The sequence below is a fragment of the Dermacentor albipictus genome, chromosome 3, assembly GCF_038994185.2.
Source record: "Dermacentor albipictus isolate Rhodes 1998 colony chromosome 3, USDA_Dalb.pri_finalv2, whole genome shotgun sequence".
Classification (NCBI taxonomy): domain Eukaryota; kingdom Metazoa; phylum Arthropoda; class Arachnida; order Ixodida; family Ixodidae; genus Dermacentor; species Dermacentor albipictus.
The window spans coordinates 125,431,251-125,446,032 of NC_091823.1; the positions used below are offsets into that span (position 1 = coordinate 125,431,251).

Sequence of the window (14,782 nt, forward strand, 5' to 3'; positions counted from 1 at the left end):
CGCTTACCCTCATATTCAGAAATGCATCATAACTTGAAGCCCATGCTTGACTTGATCTAAATGACGCAAGCCGTGAACGCACCAAAAGAAAGGCAGTGAGCCTCTGGGGATGTTCGCACCAGGCGTCGTTTACATAAAGTCAAGCATGAGCTTTGTATTAAGATGCATTTCTGAATATGGGGGTTAGTCATCTACTTCTCACAGAAAATGTCGAAGAAACGCCCACCAAAACCAGGCACATTCGTAAACTTAACCAGGCAATACGAAGCTCCATAGAAAAAGAGTGGTATTAACAGCTTTCAGTATTTTTCTTTACTCCAATATGACGCTCTCTCGTGACTTCCATGTATAGAGATAGTGCAGCGTTAGCTAAAAAGCATGAACTTCCAAACTCCATGCCAAAATGAGCTTGTAAAATTATTTAGGTGCTAGAATCCAGGGTTTGTAGCGATCCTTGAAAACCCTTTATTTCTAAAATGCCATTTTGAAGGCATTGAAAACCCTGGAATTTTTAGAAGTACTGGAAAGTCCTTAAATTTGTACACTTGGCTAGACTTAGCAGACATTGCCAAGCGTTTCTTTTTCCCTTCTGTGACACTCTTCGCATGTCACAGAGAATTGTCTGTGGAGGTAATAGAAGGAAAGCGACATCCTTAAAGTTGAAATTACAAAGGAGCTGCAGATACCAGTTTTAGGCACACGGAACCGGCGACAAATGTACTTGGAGGAGCAGAAACAGGAAGCTCAACAGTTGAGGCATTCAAAGAAAAGCCGTGATGAGTAAATCGAGAGCTACAGACACAATAAAAGGAAATTACAAATGACTTGCTTATTTGGTGGTGAAAAGCTGAGGCAACAGATGACATCACATACACTGTCAAACCAGACAGTATTCAAAAACTGCAAATGTTGCAGGTCCAAGTAGTTAATTGTGCTATTGCAGAAAAACTTTAGAGCGCTTTCTTGAAATGCTTCCTTGTGTGCGTTTAGTGATTGGCGGTGAAAGGCAAATTAGCAGTCGTTCAAATGTTTGAAATCAGTGAAATGTGATTTGTTTTGTTTTCTTTTGTTTGCATTAAAGTTAACGATGTTGTTGAACAAGTTATTGCCTGTCCAAACTACAAAACAAATCGCACGAGGTCCTTGAAGTTACTGTGTCGGGGCCTCGAAAGTTCTTGAAAACCATTGCATTTTTTTCTTCAATATTGCTACGAACCCAGTAGAACTGTCATGGAGTAAAAACCTTGGCTGAACAGGGGCTTATACGAAGAGCACAGGAAGACTAAAAATGCAGTAGTAGGCATGGAGGGCCCTGAAAAAAATGTGCCACATCTGCTCGTCTGCCTTATGTTTCTGCATTGACTGTCACATTTTTAATAGAAGTGCACTTACTGTTCTACTCCAATAAACGCAACATTACCAACTCCAGTGTGGGGCAGTCCTTCAGCCAGTGCAGAACTCTTTCTGTACATCCCTGTCAGTTCTGTCATTTTTCCAGCATTGTAGTACAAGATTTCCTAAACTGGTTTCGCAGAATATGAGCAGTATACTCTTAAATTAGCTGTTTATTTGTATACACAAGTTCAGGTCCTCAGTTTGGTTGCATGACAAATTGCCATACCTCAATAGATACAAGAAAAAATGTTATTAGAGTTTAATAAAATCCAAACAGTAATAATCACAACAATATAATGACATACATTTCTTTTGGTACGTATACAGCCCATGTCTTGGCACTGTATAAATTCAACTATACATCGCAAGTACTGTGTCCTGACCACTATTATTCACATGTGTAAAACCATCACAGCAATTCTTCAAAAAATATCAAAGTGATTAGTTAAATACATTTTGTAACTGCTTTACATGAGCATAATGTATACAAATGGTCCCTGTGTACCTACACACGACTAGTGCCACCCGAGTACTATTACTCACAGGTGTAAAACCAACAAAGCAGTTCTTTAAAAATATCACAGCGCTTAGTGACGTACATGCTGTAACTCCCTTGTATGCTTAATACAAACAAGTGAGCACACAGAAAGATAGCAGTGCGCCTACATGGAAATACCACCGCCTCAATACTAATTCACAAGTGTACAACCAACCAAGCAGTTCTTTAAAGATTATCACAATGCTTAGTGACATACAATTTGTAACTAGCTTATATAAGATTTATACAAACATGAGAACATACCCAAAGCTACCGGCGCACCTACATGGAAGTGCGGCCATCTGAACACTATTATTTGCAAGTGTAAGCTCAACAGAACAGTTCGTTATAGTGACGCCCATTTTGTAACTGCCTTATACAAGCTTAGTGCAAGCACAAGAATGCGGAAAAAATAAATTAAGAACTTGCTCTATGAATACACAAACAGATCAACACAAATGGTAAACACCACTTTGAAGACACGTGACCAAAGCGCAAGTGCTGTGCCGGTTGAAACTGCCATCCACAAAAGCATTGAGCAATGCTTCAACCACACGCAATAAAGTGCTGAAAGACTGCATCTGTAACGTACCTATTTTAATTCAAATTTCTTGAATATAGGGCTCTCTTGGAGATAAGGCATCTGATCCAACTGACCTGATTTTACACCTGCTAAATGCATACAATGCACTCACATATAACTGGTAATAATAATTATAAGGCATTTAAAAACTTGATAGTATGATGAAGATGCATGACTAGAAAAGTTCTGTCGCCCTCGTACTTGTTAAAAAGGTGTAAGTACGACACATGTTCTTTTTTTCCGCAATTTTTGCATTAATGGACACCCGGGAACCTCGAACCCACAAAAAAAGAAAATACTGCTGTGTTAATAGTGTTGTGAATAATTTTTTGTGAAAGCTTTTTACAGACAAGTTGCAGTCTCGTTTCTGGAGGTTGAGCTGTATCATGCAAAATAACATGGAAAGTGGTCATATGGGAGCATGACACTATGCCATAATGTTCGTTCCAGTTGACTCTCTTGCCCTACAAGTCAGTGCTCACTGTGACCAGTGATGGAACAGCAGTGTCTGTGTGATTTTCATCACACTTCTGTCCCATGCCATCTTTACCAGAGTTGGCGGCACATTTCGGCGGCCACCCAAATTTCAATAGTGTTGCTTTCTCAGGTGGTTGTTTTTGATTTGCTCAATATCAGTTGGCACTTCAGCTGCATCAAACTTCTTTTTTACCTCTTCAACAACAACATAAACAACAATCTTATGACACCTGTGTTGTCCTTCTAGTTGCCTACAAAGACCAGTTAATCTAGCAACAACACTGACAGTCTCTACTATCTTCTAATGGGGAAGAGGTGTGTCCCACCATGTGTTCCACGTTGTTGTCGCTATGTGGGCTGGCTGGGGAGGCAACAACTGTAATATGTTTGCATATTTTAAAGTGATGCTTGTACTGTGTTATAACACCTAACTTAGTCTCGCACTTGCTGCACAAGAACACTGGCTCACAGTCATGGTGAAAAGCTTTTGTATGTTGAGCAAATGCACTACAAAAAAAGTCACAGTGATAGCACACATGTTGCTCTACCAGGCCTGGTGCGGTTCCTTCTGACACTGCTGCTGATGCTGACACACTGCTGCTTGCCTCGTACACTGTTGCAGCTGCAGTAGACATGGCCGTCTCTGTATCTATTGCTGCCGTGCCACCTGTCATGGTAACTTCGGGTGGTATCGGGCTCACTTCTGCAACAGAGATGTCGTTTGCCCCTTGAGAGCTCTCGTCATCAGGGCCAATAATTTCGTAGGCATTGTCTCCTGCATCGAAGAACCAATAAGAACAGCCTGAATTAATAAACATAGCTCTAAGAAGTACGGACATCAAAACTTAACCACAAGCTTTGCACATCAGTGACCAGGCTTAAGGAATAATACTTGCAGGAGGAGTTACACAATTGTGTGCGTACATTACAGTTAAGCCTCATTAGAAGAGATACTCAAGAGGCACGGGAAACATGTCTCTCGAAACCAAAAATTTTAAAACACTGAGGAGCCAGACTAGATCAGCTTATTATGCATCATCACTAAAGTATGTTTAGATATATCTGAAGGAATAATTGCTCAGGGTGGCTTGAAGGGCCCCTAAACCACTTGACATTTTTTGAACATTTCAAGTAAACATGCGCATCAAAATCACAATGGCGTCACAATTGACGACGCCAAACGCCACAATATGACGAAAACGACCCCATGCGCCTGTCTGGACCTATCCTGCACCCCCCAGTTTGTCCTGACATCATCAGGCTGTCTCTGATGATGTCACCAGTTTCCAGTGCTGTCGATTGGTCGAACGAAAGTGTACGACTGCCGGCGAGGCCTGCAAGCAAATACACACTCCTTCCTCGTCGCGTTGCTCGCGATGCCATTGTGGGCAGCCAATGGGGGCAAAGAACAGAAATGCCAACGGAAGGGTCTCCCTATGAGGCTCTTCAACTAGAGTCACCATACAGTTCCATTGTATTGGCAAGGTCATTAGCGCCACCCCTCGCAGGATGACGGGCCTGCGCGGCAGCAACAGAGCTCGTTGGTGATGGCCTGTCCCGTAACATTTGGAGGTGTACTAGGCGAGGAAAAGACGATACTGTCCAGATGGCGTGTACCAGATGAAAGAGTAAAATGAGCGGGGACTACTTTTCGATAATCAAACACGTAGCTCCACTATTACTGCACCGTTTTGAAAAATTCTCGTGGCTACGTGTTCGTTGCCTTAACATGTACAACTGCAACACCGCAACTGAATTTCAACCTCGGTGGTTTAGGGGCCCTTTAAAGAAGACATTCACAGCTTTTTAGTGACTGTAGATTGTGTTAGCTTCCTCCCTAACTTCTGGAAGTTAAACACTTCACTTTGCAAGCCTTGTTGCTCGCAGTGCCTTTGAGGTGCTCTTAGACGCTCGTCAGCTTCAACTGTCGACACTTTCTGCCCTGCACTGTCCTCGTTGCCCTCCTTTTCTAGTTCATGCTAAAGAGACATGCACACTTGACCTGTGTGAGGATTGAGTGATCTTTACGCCCTTCGGAGCACACAAGGTGCATGAAGTGAATGTGTCTGGGTTGTGTCCCTTCGAAGTAGTGAATACTTAAAAAGTCATTAGTAACAAAGGTGACTCTTGTGTACAGTGTTGTTAATGTGGCAAACCAACCAAACCTTTTTCAGATGTCTCTTACAACCAAGTGTATCTTGTAATGAGATTCTACTGTACTGAATATTTTTCATCTATGGATCATCTGCATGTACATATAGTCACAAAGACATGCTGTGTGGAATGGCGAATTAGGAAAAAGCTCGTACTCTTACTTTTTGTCCCTAACATAAGCAGCTGATAATATGATAAAAAGCAGGTAATGAGGCAAGCATGGAACATAATCCTTCAGCTCTAAACAGTTTTTTGGGCCCGCATCATTCCCTCATGACATAAGGAAACAACTTGATTGCAGTAATGGCTGCATGTGATCTGAGTTTATTGAAACAAACAATACGTAAGGTTGCCCTGTATGTAATTTTATCAGTGCTTTTTAGATGTCCTGCTGGCAATCCTGGCTGCACAATGTTTCTCATGCTTTTTGGCACGATTCCTTTATTTTCCACTCCACTCTTTTTTCTGGTTTTATCCCCTTTCCCTTCCCCCTTGCATAAAATAGCACACCTGAAGTATCAAACCTGTTGAATTATTGTGTGTATCATACCTGTTAACATGCGGGCTTCTCTGTGGTCTGTGTTGTATTTTTGCGCTGTACAAGTCAATTCGAAATGAAAGATAGAATGTCCCTGATTTTAGTTTAATTGTATGTGTGTATATATATATATATATATATATATATATATATATATGTCTCTCTCATGTTTTGAAATATATGTACATTCAGGAGTGCCTGCATGCTCTTCTCCCCTGCTCCAGTGATGAAAAGGAGAGCCTTTTTATGTAGCACAGTAAAACATTCACATGTTTTCGCTGTGCCCATTACATCACTTATCATATGGATCTGTCACAATACAGAGTAGCAGTGGTCTATAATACTAACTCATCCCAACAAAACTATAGATTAGCACATACCGACATGCTGTGAAACAGCTGTTGCAAAGCCGCTGGTGCTGGCTATTTCCGCAGCACTGCAGTGGTACAGCCGAGTGCCACCTGTATAGTGACAAATGCACATGCATGTTACCAACTCACTAGTTGCTGATGGTTTCATAAGCTTTACACTACACAATAAAGTAATCTAGACAACTTTGTTGGAACAAATACACATAATTAGGACACCACTTAAAGACTAACACGATTAATTGCCCCCAATCTCTCTCACTAAGGGATGATACTACTGAAACATCGGTGGAGAGCTCAGATTAACACAGTCCATAAAGGACAAACTTTCTTTGAGGAAAACAGTTATAACAGCGGTTAGTTTTCTTGATCATCTTATGTGCTAGCTTTGATTTAAATGTCATGCAGTACTATAAAATATGAAGTGCCGCATTTCTAGCAGCAGAAGGCGTCATCAGCCTCATGGTACAACTGATTTTTGCACTGTTTGTGTCAGTGAGCCGACACATACAAAGAAAACCGAATTCACACATACATATACAGTGCCAAGTGCACTCCTCCTTCTGAAAACGCAGCCGCCAGTTACAATGCTGCTGAAAGGAAAGGTTATATAGAGTGCGAGACTGCATGGAACTACCACTTATGACTGTAAGTGTATGATCTGCTGATTGGAGAGGTAGTCACATGCTATTTCTAGTCTCTTTTGGAAGCATTACTAAAGGATGAAATAAAATCTATTCATAAGTCACGAATTTCACGCATCCACGGTTTGGTTAAATAACTTGTGAGAAAAAGACATGTTTACCTGGAAGAGCAACCTTTTTTTCCTGCTGCAAAATTTTCCTTCGAATTAATGAAATAACTTTACAGCGTCATAACATATTGTGTTTCTCGCAACTACTTCCCAGCAGTGGCGAGTTACAGTGTTTATATCTGACTCATTGGGCGACAATACTGCCAAACACAACTGCTTCACGAACACGAGAACACGTCCCTCGCAGAGAATAGCAACCATATATGCCTCTGTGAGACATGATCGCACCTTTGTGGTCAAAATGTACATTAGAACGACACCACCATCTGATTAAAAAAAAAAGCCTCAGTACAAGGCAGCAGCCAACTGCATAATGTGAAATTCCAACTGATGTCCATTTACTGGTGGCCTGTGTTCGAGTCACTTCTGGCAGTTGACTGGGTGCTGAGAAATGCACGTCCTGGGTTGTCCCTACAAAACATACAGGGTTATGTCAAATGTTGAAAATATATATACACCGGCATTTCATAAGTTGCAAAACAAATGAGTAAACTAATAAACAACTGTAATGTAAACAGAGTACACATAAGATAGGCTGTCAACTGGTAATGCATTACGTAAAAAACCTAATGCATAGGAAAGACTATATCTATACACACGAAGCTGACGCACAATTTAATTCACTCTAGGTTTTTCCGTGCAGTATATTCAAATTATTATGTCTAGTGGTTAGAACAAAATTAGTGTAAATTACGCACTAAATTATGTACCCTGGAAAACTTTTCTTCAGTATGCACCTGTATGCACTTCGAATGAGTAGCGTTGTAAAATTTACGTACATAGCATTTAACATGGTTGCTGAACACGGATTTCCTTTGCCCTGTGTCGTGTAAAGTGAGCTACATATATCTGCCTCCCCCCCCCCCCTTTTTGTACTAGCCATACTGCGTGCCATTGCACTTATACGCCCGTCAATAAACCTTACGACACAGAAATAAAAAAAGTGCCAATCACCCATGCCTGCATGTTGTAGTGGGCCTAACCTAACCAAGCATGGGCTGTTGCTTTTTATAGTAAACACAGGCACCGTGCTCATTGCAAGTATGTATCATGTCACTAAGCAAATACGCAATTTCATTGTACCACTATTTTTTTATCACATGGATGTATCTGTTGAGAGGCAAGACAAAAAGCAGTCACTTCTCAGAACTAATCAGCTTTTTTAAAACACATTTCTAACTTTTCAATGACACTTGCTGCTATGTGTTTGTCTCCAGAGAACATACTTGATTTGACTTTCCAATCGGAGACATGACATAAGTATACCATGTTAAGATGACTGCCTGGAGCACGTGAGAATTTTCATCTTGGTGTAACATACTGTATCTTGATTTTGGTTACATTTGGTCAAATGGTACACCCAATATACCCACATACTAGTTTTCTTGTCCAAATTGCATGGCAATGTATTTTGATTTTTTGGCATTGGCTCCTCTGCAATACGCTCCACTGGCTCTTTCACATCCTCGTGTCCTTGCAGCTGCCTTCTTGAGTTATATAAAGCGGGTGCCTGAAAAATATCGTATGCGAAAGTCAACACAAGGGCATGGTGCAAAACAACATCAAGACAGTCAAGGCCATGGCAATAAAAGAAAGTCTTAGCTCTTAGTCTTCTTAGTGAAATGCATGCAAAACATCCAAATGACTGCAACAGTGAACTGCTAAATTAACTTCAATTTTAGATTTACACAAAAAAGAAATAACGGACAGTTCATCCTCGTTCGGCACGAATGTTAAAATACTCCTGCTAATGAATAGAATATTGGTCATTTTCAGACATCATAGGTCTGCCATGAGCCTGGTGTATCGCAAACACCATTTGTGACACATCCTAAGCACGTGCCCAGTGTGCCCCCCGCACCATCCCTGGTTGTGCCATTGCTGAAGCCATAATTTGAGGATTATAGCTGCAAACATGATGCTCAGTAGGGATGAAAATATTGTCCTTCAGTTCAATGGATATATGGATGTTCCTATAAAAAAGGGCAACGAGGCTTGTTATGGCAAGCTTACCCACATTTCAATACTAACATGAAAGTTCACTGCGGCCTGCATCTAAGCTTACTAAAAAGCATGAACTTATTTTCATGTATGAGGTGCACAATGGAGTTCATTTTTGACAGACCCGACTACTGCTGCAGTTTGAAATCTAGCATTTTAGATTCTTCAAGGCATGTAAAAGTTGCAGTTAAACCGCAGTTATTGGTTTATTACACCAACCTATTGTTCTGTGTACGACAGACTGGTTACACGGAATTAAAGCAACATTTTATTTTCATATTTTATTTCTCTACTAAAAATATCAAAGCGATAAACACATTTTGATCTGCCATGCAGTAGCAAAATGCACACATTACGCTTGTAACCCCCAAAGGAAGGCTGATTTAGCTATTCATATGACATAACTCTGACACGCCAACTCATATTAGCACATGCACAGGCATGTCCAAAACAATAAGCGTATGCAAAGCGCCCTTGCAATTGTAATTCCACACAGCAGCCGTTATATTCGATGCCGATGCATAACTAGCTGCTCGACAATTCACCGAGTTCGTAGACATAAGCATCCTTTCAGTTTCGCACCATGCACGAAAACCGCAACAGGAGACAAAGCCAGACCTACCTATAACCACACCATTTTAATACATGAGCAAAAACAGTTCAGTCTTAGGGATAAACACAGTGAGAGCGATTTAGTGCGCGACGGCGATGAGCGACAAAACGGGCCGTCGCTTGAACAGATGGCTTGGTTCTGTAAATCTAGAAATCATCGCTCGTTGCCCGAAAGTGCTGTGAGCGACTAGCCAATAGCACGAAGCCGGAACTAGATGTACTACATACATCGCTCAAATACTACCGATTGTAGCGCGGAACGAGCAAATGATTCAATTTTTATACGTGCAAGGATAAGAACCTACGGCAAGACCTCCGGAAATATTTTATGCTACTTTTTTAGTAAAATACATCAACGTAAATTACTAAAGCACGCGTCACGCGTGATTGCAGCCCTCATGCCGGCAACACCGGGGAGGCGTCGCTCAATATCGTCGCTCGCACGGAGTACGACTTGTAGGCGACGAGCGAACGCGACAGCCATCTCCATCGCGTCGCTTGTAGCTGCCGCGCGCAAGATCGCTTATATGGGGTTCATACTTTTTTCAGCATAAAACATGGATTCCTCATGCGTTTTCAGTAAGTTCAAGATAACGCGCCCAACTGACCTCTTGCAGCATGCAGCTGAATGCCTGCGGCAAAGTTTCTAACTAGCACTGGTGCTGCACGTAACTTCAGTTGTCGCAGTTTCCCCCTGCGCGAGACACCGTCAAGCGCGCGGTTCATTTATAAAGAAAGCATGCTGCCAGCAAAATGACGCCTTCTGTTATGTGATTCCTTAGTTCAACAGCGTTCCGTACACAGTAGACTGCTAAACTGAATAAATTCAAACAAACAAAACGCACGCTAATCACGCTCCGCATAGGCTCGGAATCACGGGCTGGTGAACGAACCATTTTAAGCGTCCTCTCGCCTGGCGTCTTATTGAACATACCATAGTTCTGGCAGCGTTTGCGATCTTTAAAACTCTTACGGACAACGGCAACGTGATAAAATCACATGCAGTTATCGCGACGACTGGCTTTTTCGATTGACATGGAGAGACACAGCGCGTATGCCTAGTCCTTTGTCAATCGCGTCGGCTAAGCGCAGCGACGACTTCCTGGCGATAGCATGACATATACGTAGAATGTGCACCTAAGTTAGAATTCACTTACCGTGGATGATTTGCTGTTATATCCAAGGCATGACGAACGACTGTCGTGTTTTCGTAGCGACGCGAGATGGCTGACATACGATCTCCTTTGGCTGGCCTTCGCGGCGGCGGTGCAGCTCGCTGTAGGGATCACCTTTCTCCGGCGCTGTGTTGTTCCGCGATCTTGAGCGCGCGCGCGCGGTGGAGCAAATCCGAGTGAAAAAGTAGAGCGCTCGCTACGCGTTCCTTTGAACTGCGGCGGTCTGTTCTCTTAGAAGCAACTGCATGTAATAAAGCCACAATTAGGTTTCTGGCCTCCTGTAACAAAATCCCGCCGGGCAGATGTCCTATTCTGCCGTCTAAGAATAGGACACACTTTTGGCACACATAACTTCTTACACACGGGAAACGAGCCTCCAACCTGTGGTAGATGCGGGGAGAGGCTGACCGTCCTCCACGTCCTACTGGAGTGTCGGGAAGCCGAATCCGAAAGAAAAAAAAACATTTTCTCTTAGCATACGGGCACCACATCCCCCTTCATCCTGTTATGTTACTTGGGCCAGAACCACTCTTTGACATCAACGCCGTCCTAGGTTTTTTGAAAGATGTTGTGTTGCATGTTATTAGCCCCACACGTTCGTAGCGCTTCCTCTCTTCAGAGGATGCCGCTGCGATAATTATTTTGAATAGCACATGCCTCTAGGCCCTTGTGGTTCAAGGGCTCTGGCGAGGCAGTAGTGCTGTAAGCAATTTAACATCTCGCATATTTTAAACAATGCATCATTCCTTTACGATGGATTTTAATGTTCATAGTATTCGTCATTAGTCATCGCCATAATTTTATAGCACGTAGATTTTACGCACTTTACAGCAACTATTTTTAGGCCGCTTTACGGCCAAGTCACACCTTCCATAATACATCGTTAACATTACCACTTGTCATGACGCTCTTTGGCCCCACCTGGCCCTTGCGCCACAAAACACCACACAGCATCATCATCTTAGAAGCAAAACGATGTGTTCTTTGCTCAGCGTGCATGAATGATACATTTCCATGTTCGGGGCCAGCCACCTATACAGTTGAAGCAGAAGATTACGCTACGTTTTGTTCTCTATTGCCGCAAGAGTAGTTCTACTCTCTCTCTCTGAAGGGGAGAGTGAAAAGCACATTTCACTCTCTCCTTGGTGACAGAGTGAACAATGCATTTCACTCTCCTCGACATTTTGTGAGAGTAAAACGACGCTTTGAAGAGTGAACAGGCCGCTTCACTCCTGCGATACCTTTCCTAGTTTTTAGAGTGTAACTGTATATGCCACTTTTAAGCCTATTGTGTAAGATTACAGAATCAGTGGTGCGGTTATGACTCATATGCACCTCAAACGTAAACGTAGATCCGCTATATAAATAAGATGGAGAAAAATATAATCTTTAATGATAGGCTTGATATGTTAACCTGGCTAAACACCTGGCATGCTACCCCAGGTTCTGGATGACACTTATGTCTTAGTGCAATCACAGTGTACAGCATAACTATAAATATAAATGACACTTCACTGCAATGCCTTGAAGACACTCGACAAAGTCTTCCTTCCGACTGCTTTCCAGCATAGTATATGCCCCTTTGTCAGGCCACGAAACGGATTTGTTTTATTGCGACAGCAATTATATGGACACTCCAAGCGCATCTCTGCCGTCGTCGTAGTTGACGTCGGCGTCACCACCGCCGTCGTCGTGAGGTTACGTAGAAAGTACAAGGGGAATCACGCTGCCACCGGGTATGTGAGACGAACGTATGTGAAACCGAAACCGTGCCGGGGGAGATGAAAATCGCTGCTCAATCTCGTCCGCGCGAAAGGGATGGAAGCGGAGAGGAAGCGCGCCGTCTTCTGTGGCAAGCGAGGTACCCAACGTTGCGAGGCATTGGGGGGACCGAAGGAAAAGGAGACATGATCTTGGATCGTAGCGCGAAGTGAGCACGGACACAGAAAGGAGCATACAGGACGAGCGCACTCTAGGAGGGGGAGGGGGCAGCGTTCTACTCCGGCTGCAACTGCGCATGTAGCAGCTGCTCACGGTTCGCGGCCGTATCTTGAGAGCGATCTGCACTGAAGGCAGAGCCTTGTTGCGTCAGCGGCTCGTAGCTTTGTGCGTGCTGTGTGTTCTCGGCGCTCGCTTTGCTATGAAGCGATAGGAAGCGCGAATATCACTTTGCTCGCTGCCGCTGCCACGTTTCTCCTTTTTTGCTGTGCGTGCTGACACCATGCTTGCTAATTTAGGTAGCAAGCGAATGTTTACAAGTTCATGACGGCCTATCAAGGTACTCCACTTCATGTGGCTCTCTGCTAATTTGCTATCGCAGTCGATGCTCCCCTTTGGGTACAAACTGCGACTTCTTATATTTCGCCAATAACGATCCGTCCCTCTGTGCAACGAGGTTCAATGTTTCTCTTTTATATGGATAGTTACTATTCCCGAGTCTAACCAGGACGCTCAGTGCACTTAGGATCTCGATGTAACGGAAGCACTTCGGCAGGCTAAACTGTGCATGCTGTTGGCTCAGGACACAAAGTCAATACCAGGGTGTGGGCCGATTGTGGAGGAGGGAGCGGCTGGTGACGACCGACCCTGTCTGCACCAGTAGCAGTCAGTCTGTATGTGCAACAAAGGCCAAAGCTTTCTTTTCAGCCCTACCATGTTTACAAGAAACGTGCAGTATTGCAAGAATTTACAAGAAACGTGCAGTACATTTATCTACAAGAAACATTTACATTACAATTACAAGAAATTTACAAGAACCGTGCAAGAAACGATTTACAAGAAATCGATTTACAAGAAACGTGCAGTACATTTATCTAACACGGCTACTAATATAGATGGAGTGATTGTGAGTAGTTTGGGCCTTCAGGAGAACTCAGCCCCGAACAAAACGAGACCGCCTTTATGTTTTTGGCAACGCAACAGAATACGAAAAAGAAGAATGCGCAAACGAACTGTCAGGCATTATAAAAAGTAAATCGGGGTCAATTTATTGTAATCTAGCAGAAAAAGAAAATACATTTTGGGACATCTGGCAATCCGGACTGGGTCGAGGTGGACACAGGACATTTTGAGCAAAGTCGAGACTCCCCCGCTAAATTCGGGTTGGTTGGCAACCCTAATAGGAAGGCGTGCTTGCTCCATGCGGGAACTTGCTGTACTGTACTGTAATGAGCCTATGTCACCATACATAGGCTCATTAGTGAATAACTAGCCATACGCAATAAGATTGGGCCTGTTCTTGAATCTGCTTTTATTCGCTTTTAACAGGCTACTTTCTGCTCTACAAGAGTCCCGGCATCGTCGGCAACCAATCAACCTTGATGCTTCGTGAGCCATCGCGCTACACTTGCATTTCAGTGTGGTACTATCTGCCCGTATTGAAGAATGGCGTGCGGCTGTTCCTCGACGAGGTAGAAATGAATACGGCCAAAGGAACCTGGAAGCGTTGGCAGCTGCAGTTGGCAAGCAGCTCGGTAAGCCACAATTTATTAATTTAATATATGAGAGAAAACTTGTTTATGTGTTTAATTTAGAATTGACTGTATTAGTATTGACTTGCGCGGTTGGTAATATATCTTTGCTTGGTGTTTGTTGCCGTCTTTGGCTCGCCACTGAATGATACGGCGGTATCCCAATTTACATGTTTACATGCCTTAACGTCGCACATTACAATTTTTGGTATACAGCTACCTTACGACGTCTGCTGCTTACGGGCGCATATATATATATATATATATATATATATATATATATATATATATATATATATATATATATATATATATATATTGGCGCTATGTTTCTATCAGTGGTATGTCCCGGTCATGATTGGCACTAAGAAGAAATCGCTGCTGAGCAAATGTTTCGAGGAAAGGCTTCGGAGCTCATACATGGTGTGACGCCGTTTACCCAGGTTGGCTGGGATGGAGCTCAGGAAATAATTAACAGCAGCCGCACGCATGAACAACTTTGCATGCTTTGTTAACGCGAGGGGTGAAATTTACATAAATGTAAACATTGCGAGAATGAATGATTGTCAAATCGGTGCACCCATTCACAGCCACTTAAACGTTGCAATTGTTTTTCAGAATTGCGCTCTTGTTTGCAAACTGCGTTTAGTTATCTTT

General features: G+C 42.9%; 2 protein-coding genes across 3 annotated transcripts in view; one reads left to right on the forward strand and one right to left on the reverse strand.

The window, feature by feature from the left end:
* LOC135909442 (MAM and LDL-receptor class A domain-containing protein 1-like) overlaps positions 1–14,782 on the forward strand; it is a 269,265-nt gene that overhangs the window by 158,290 nt on the left and 96,193 nt on the right. For both annotated transcript variants that reach the window (XM_065441399.2, XM_070536030.1), the window contains exon 33: positions 13,923–14,128. In XM_065441399.2, coding sequence (XP_065297471.2) covers positions 13,923–14,128 — 206 coding nt within the window. The remainder of the gene's footprint in view (positions 1–13,922; positions 14,129–14,782) is intronic.
* On the reverse strand, positions 1,640–10,753 carry LOC135909441 (uncharacterized). Its single transcript, XM_065441396.2, has 5 exons — positions 10,638–10,753; positions 8,245–8,377; positions 7,210–7,278; positions 6,066–6,146; positions 1,640–3,768 (listed from the first exon to the last, which is right to left on the reverse strand). Exons 2-5 carry the CDS (start codon positions 8,291–8,293, stop codon positions 3,263–3,265), a joined length of 705 nt encoding a protein of 234 aa, XP_065297468.1. The 5' UTR covers positions 8,294–8,377; positions 10,638–10,753; the 3' UTR covers positions 1,640–3,262.

What these genes read in the sequence shown, in the direction of transcription:
- LOC135909441 (XM_065441396.2), bottom strand. Translation starts at nt 8,293, where the DNA reads ATGCCAAAAAATCAAAATACATTGCCATGCAATTTGGACAAGAAAACT. An exon ending in CAATTTGGACAAGAAAACTA is followed by an intron (nt 7,279 to 8,244) that starts GTATGTGGGTAT and finishes TATGTTTTGTAG; the next exon opens with GGACAACCCAGGACGTGCAT. An exon ending in AGCTGTTTCACAGCATGTCG is followed by an intron (nt 3,769 to 6,065) that starts GTATGTGCTAAT and finishes TCTTCGATGCAG; the next exon opens with GAGACAATGCCTACGAAATT.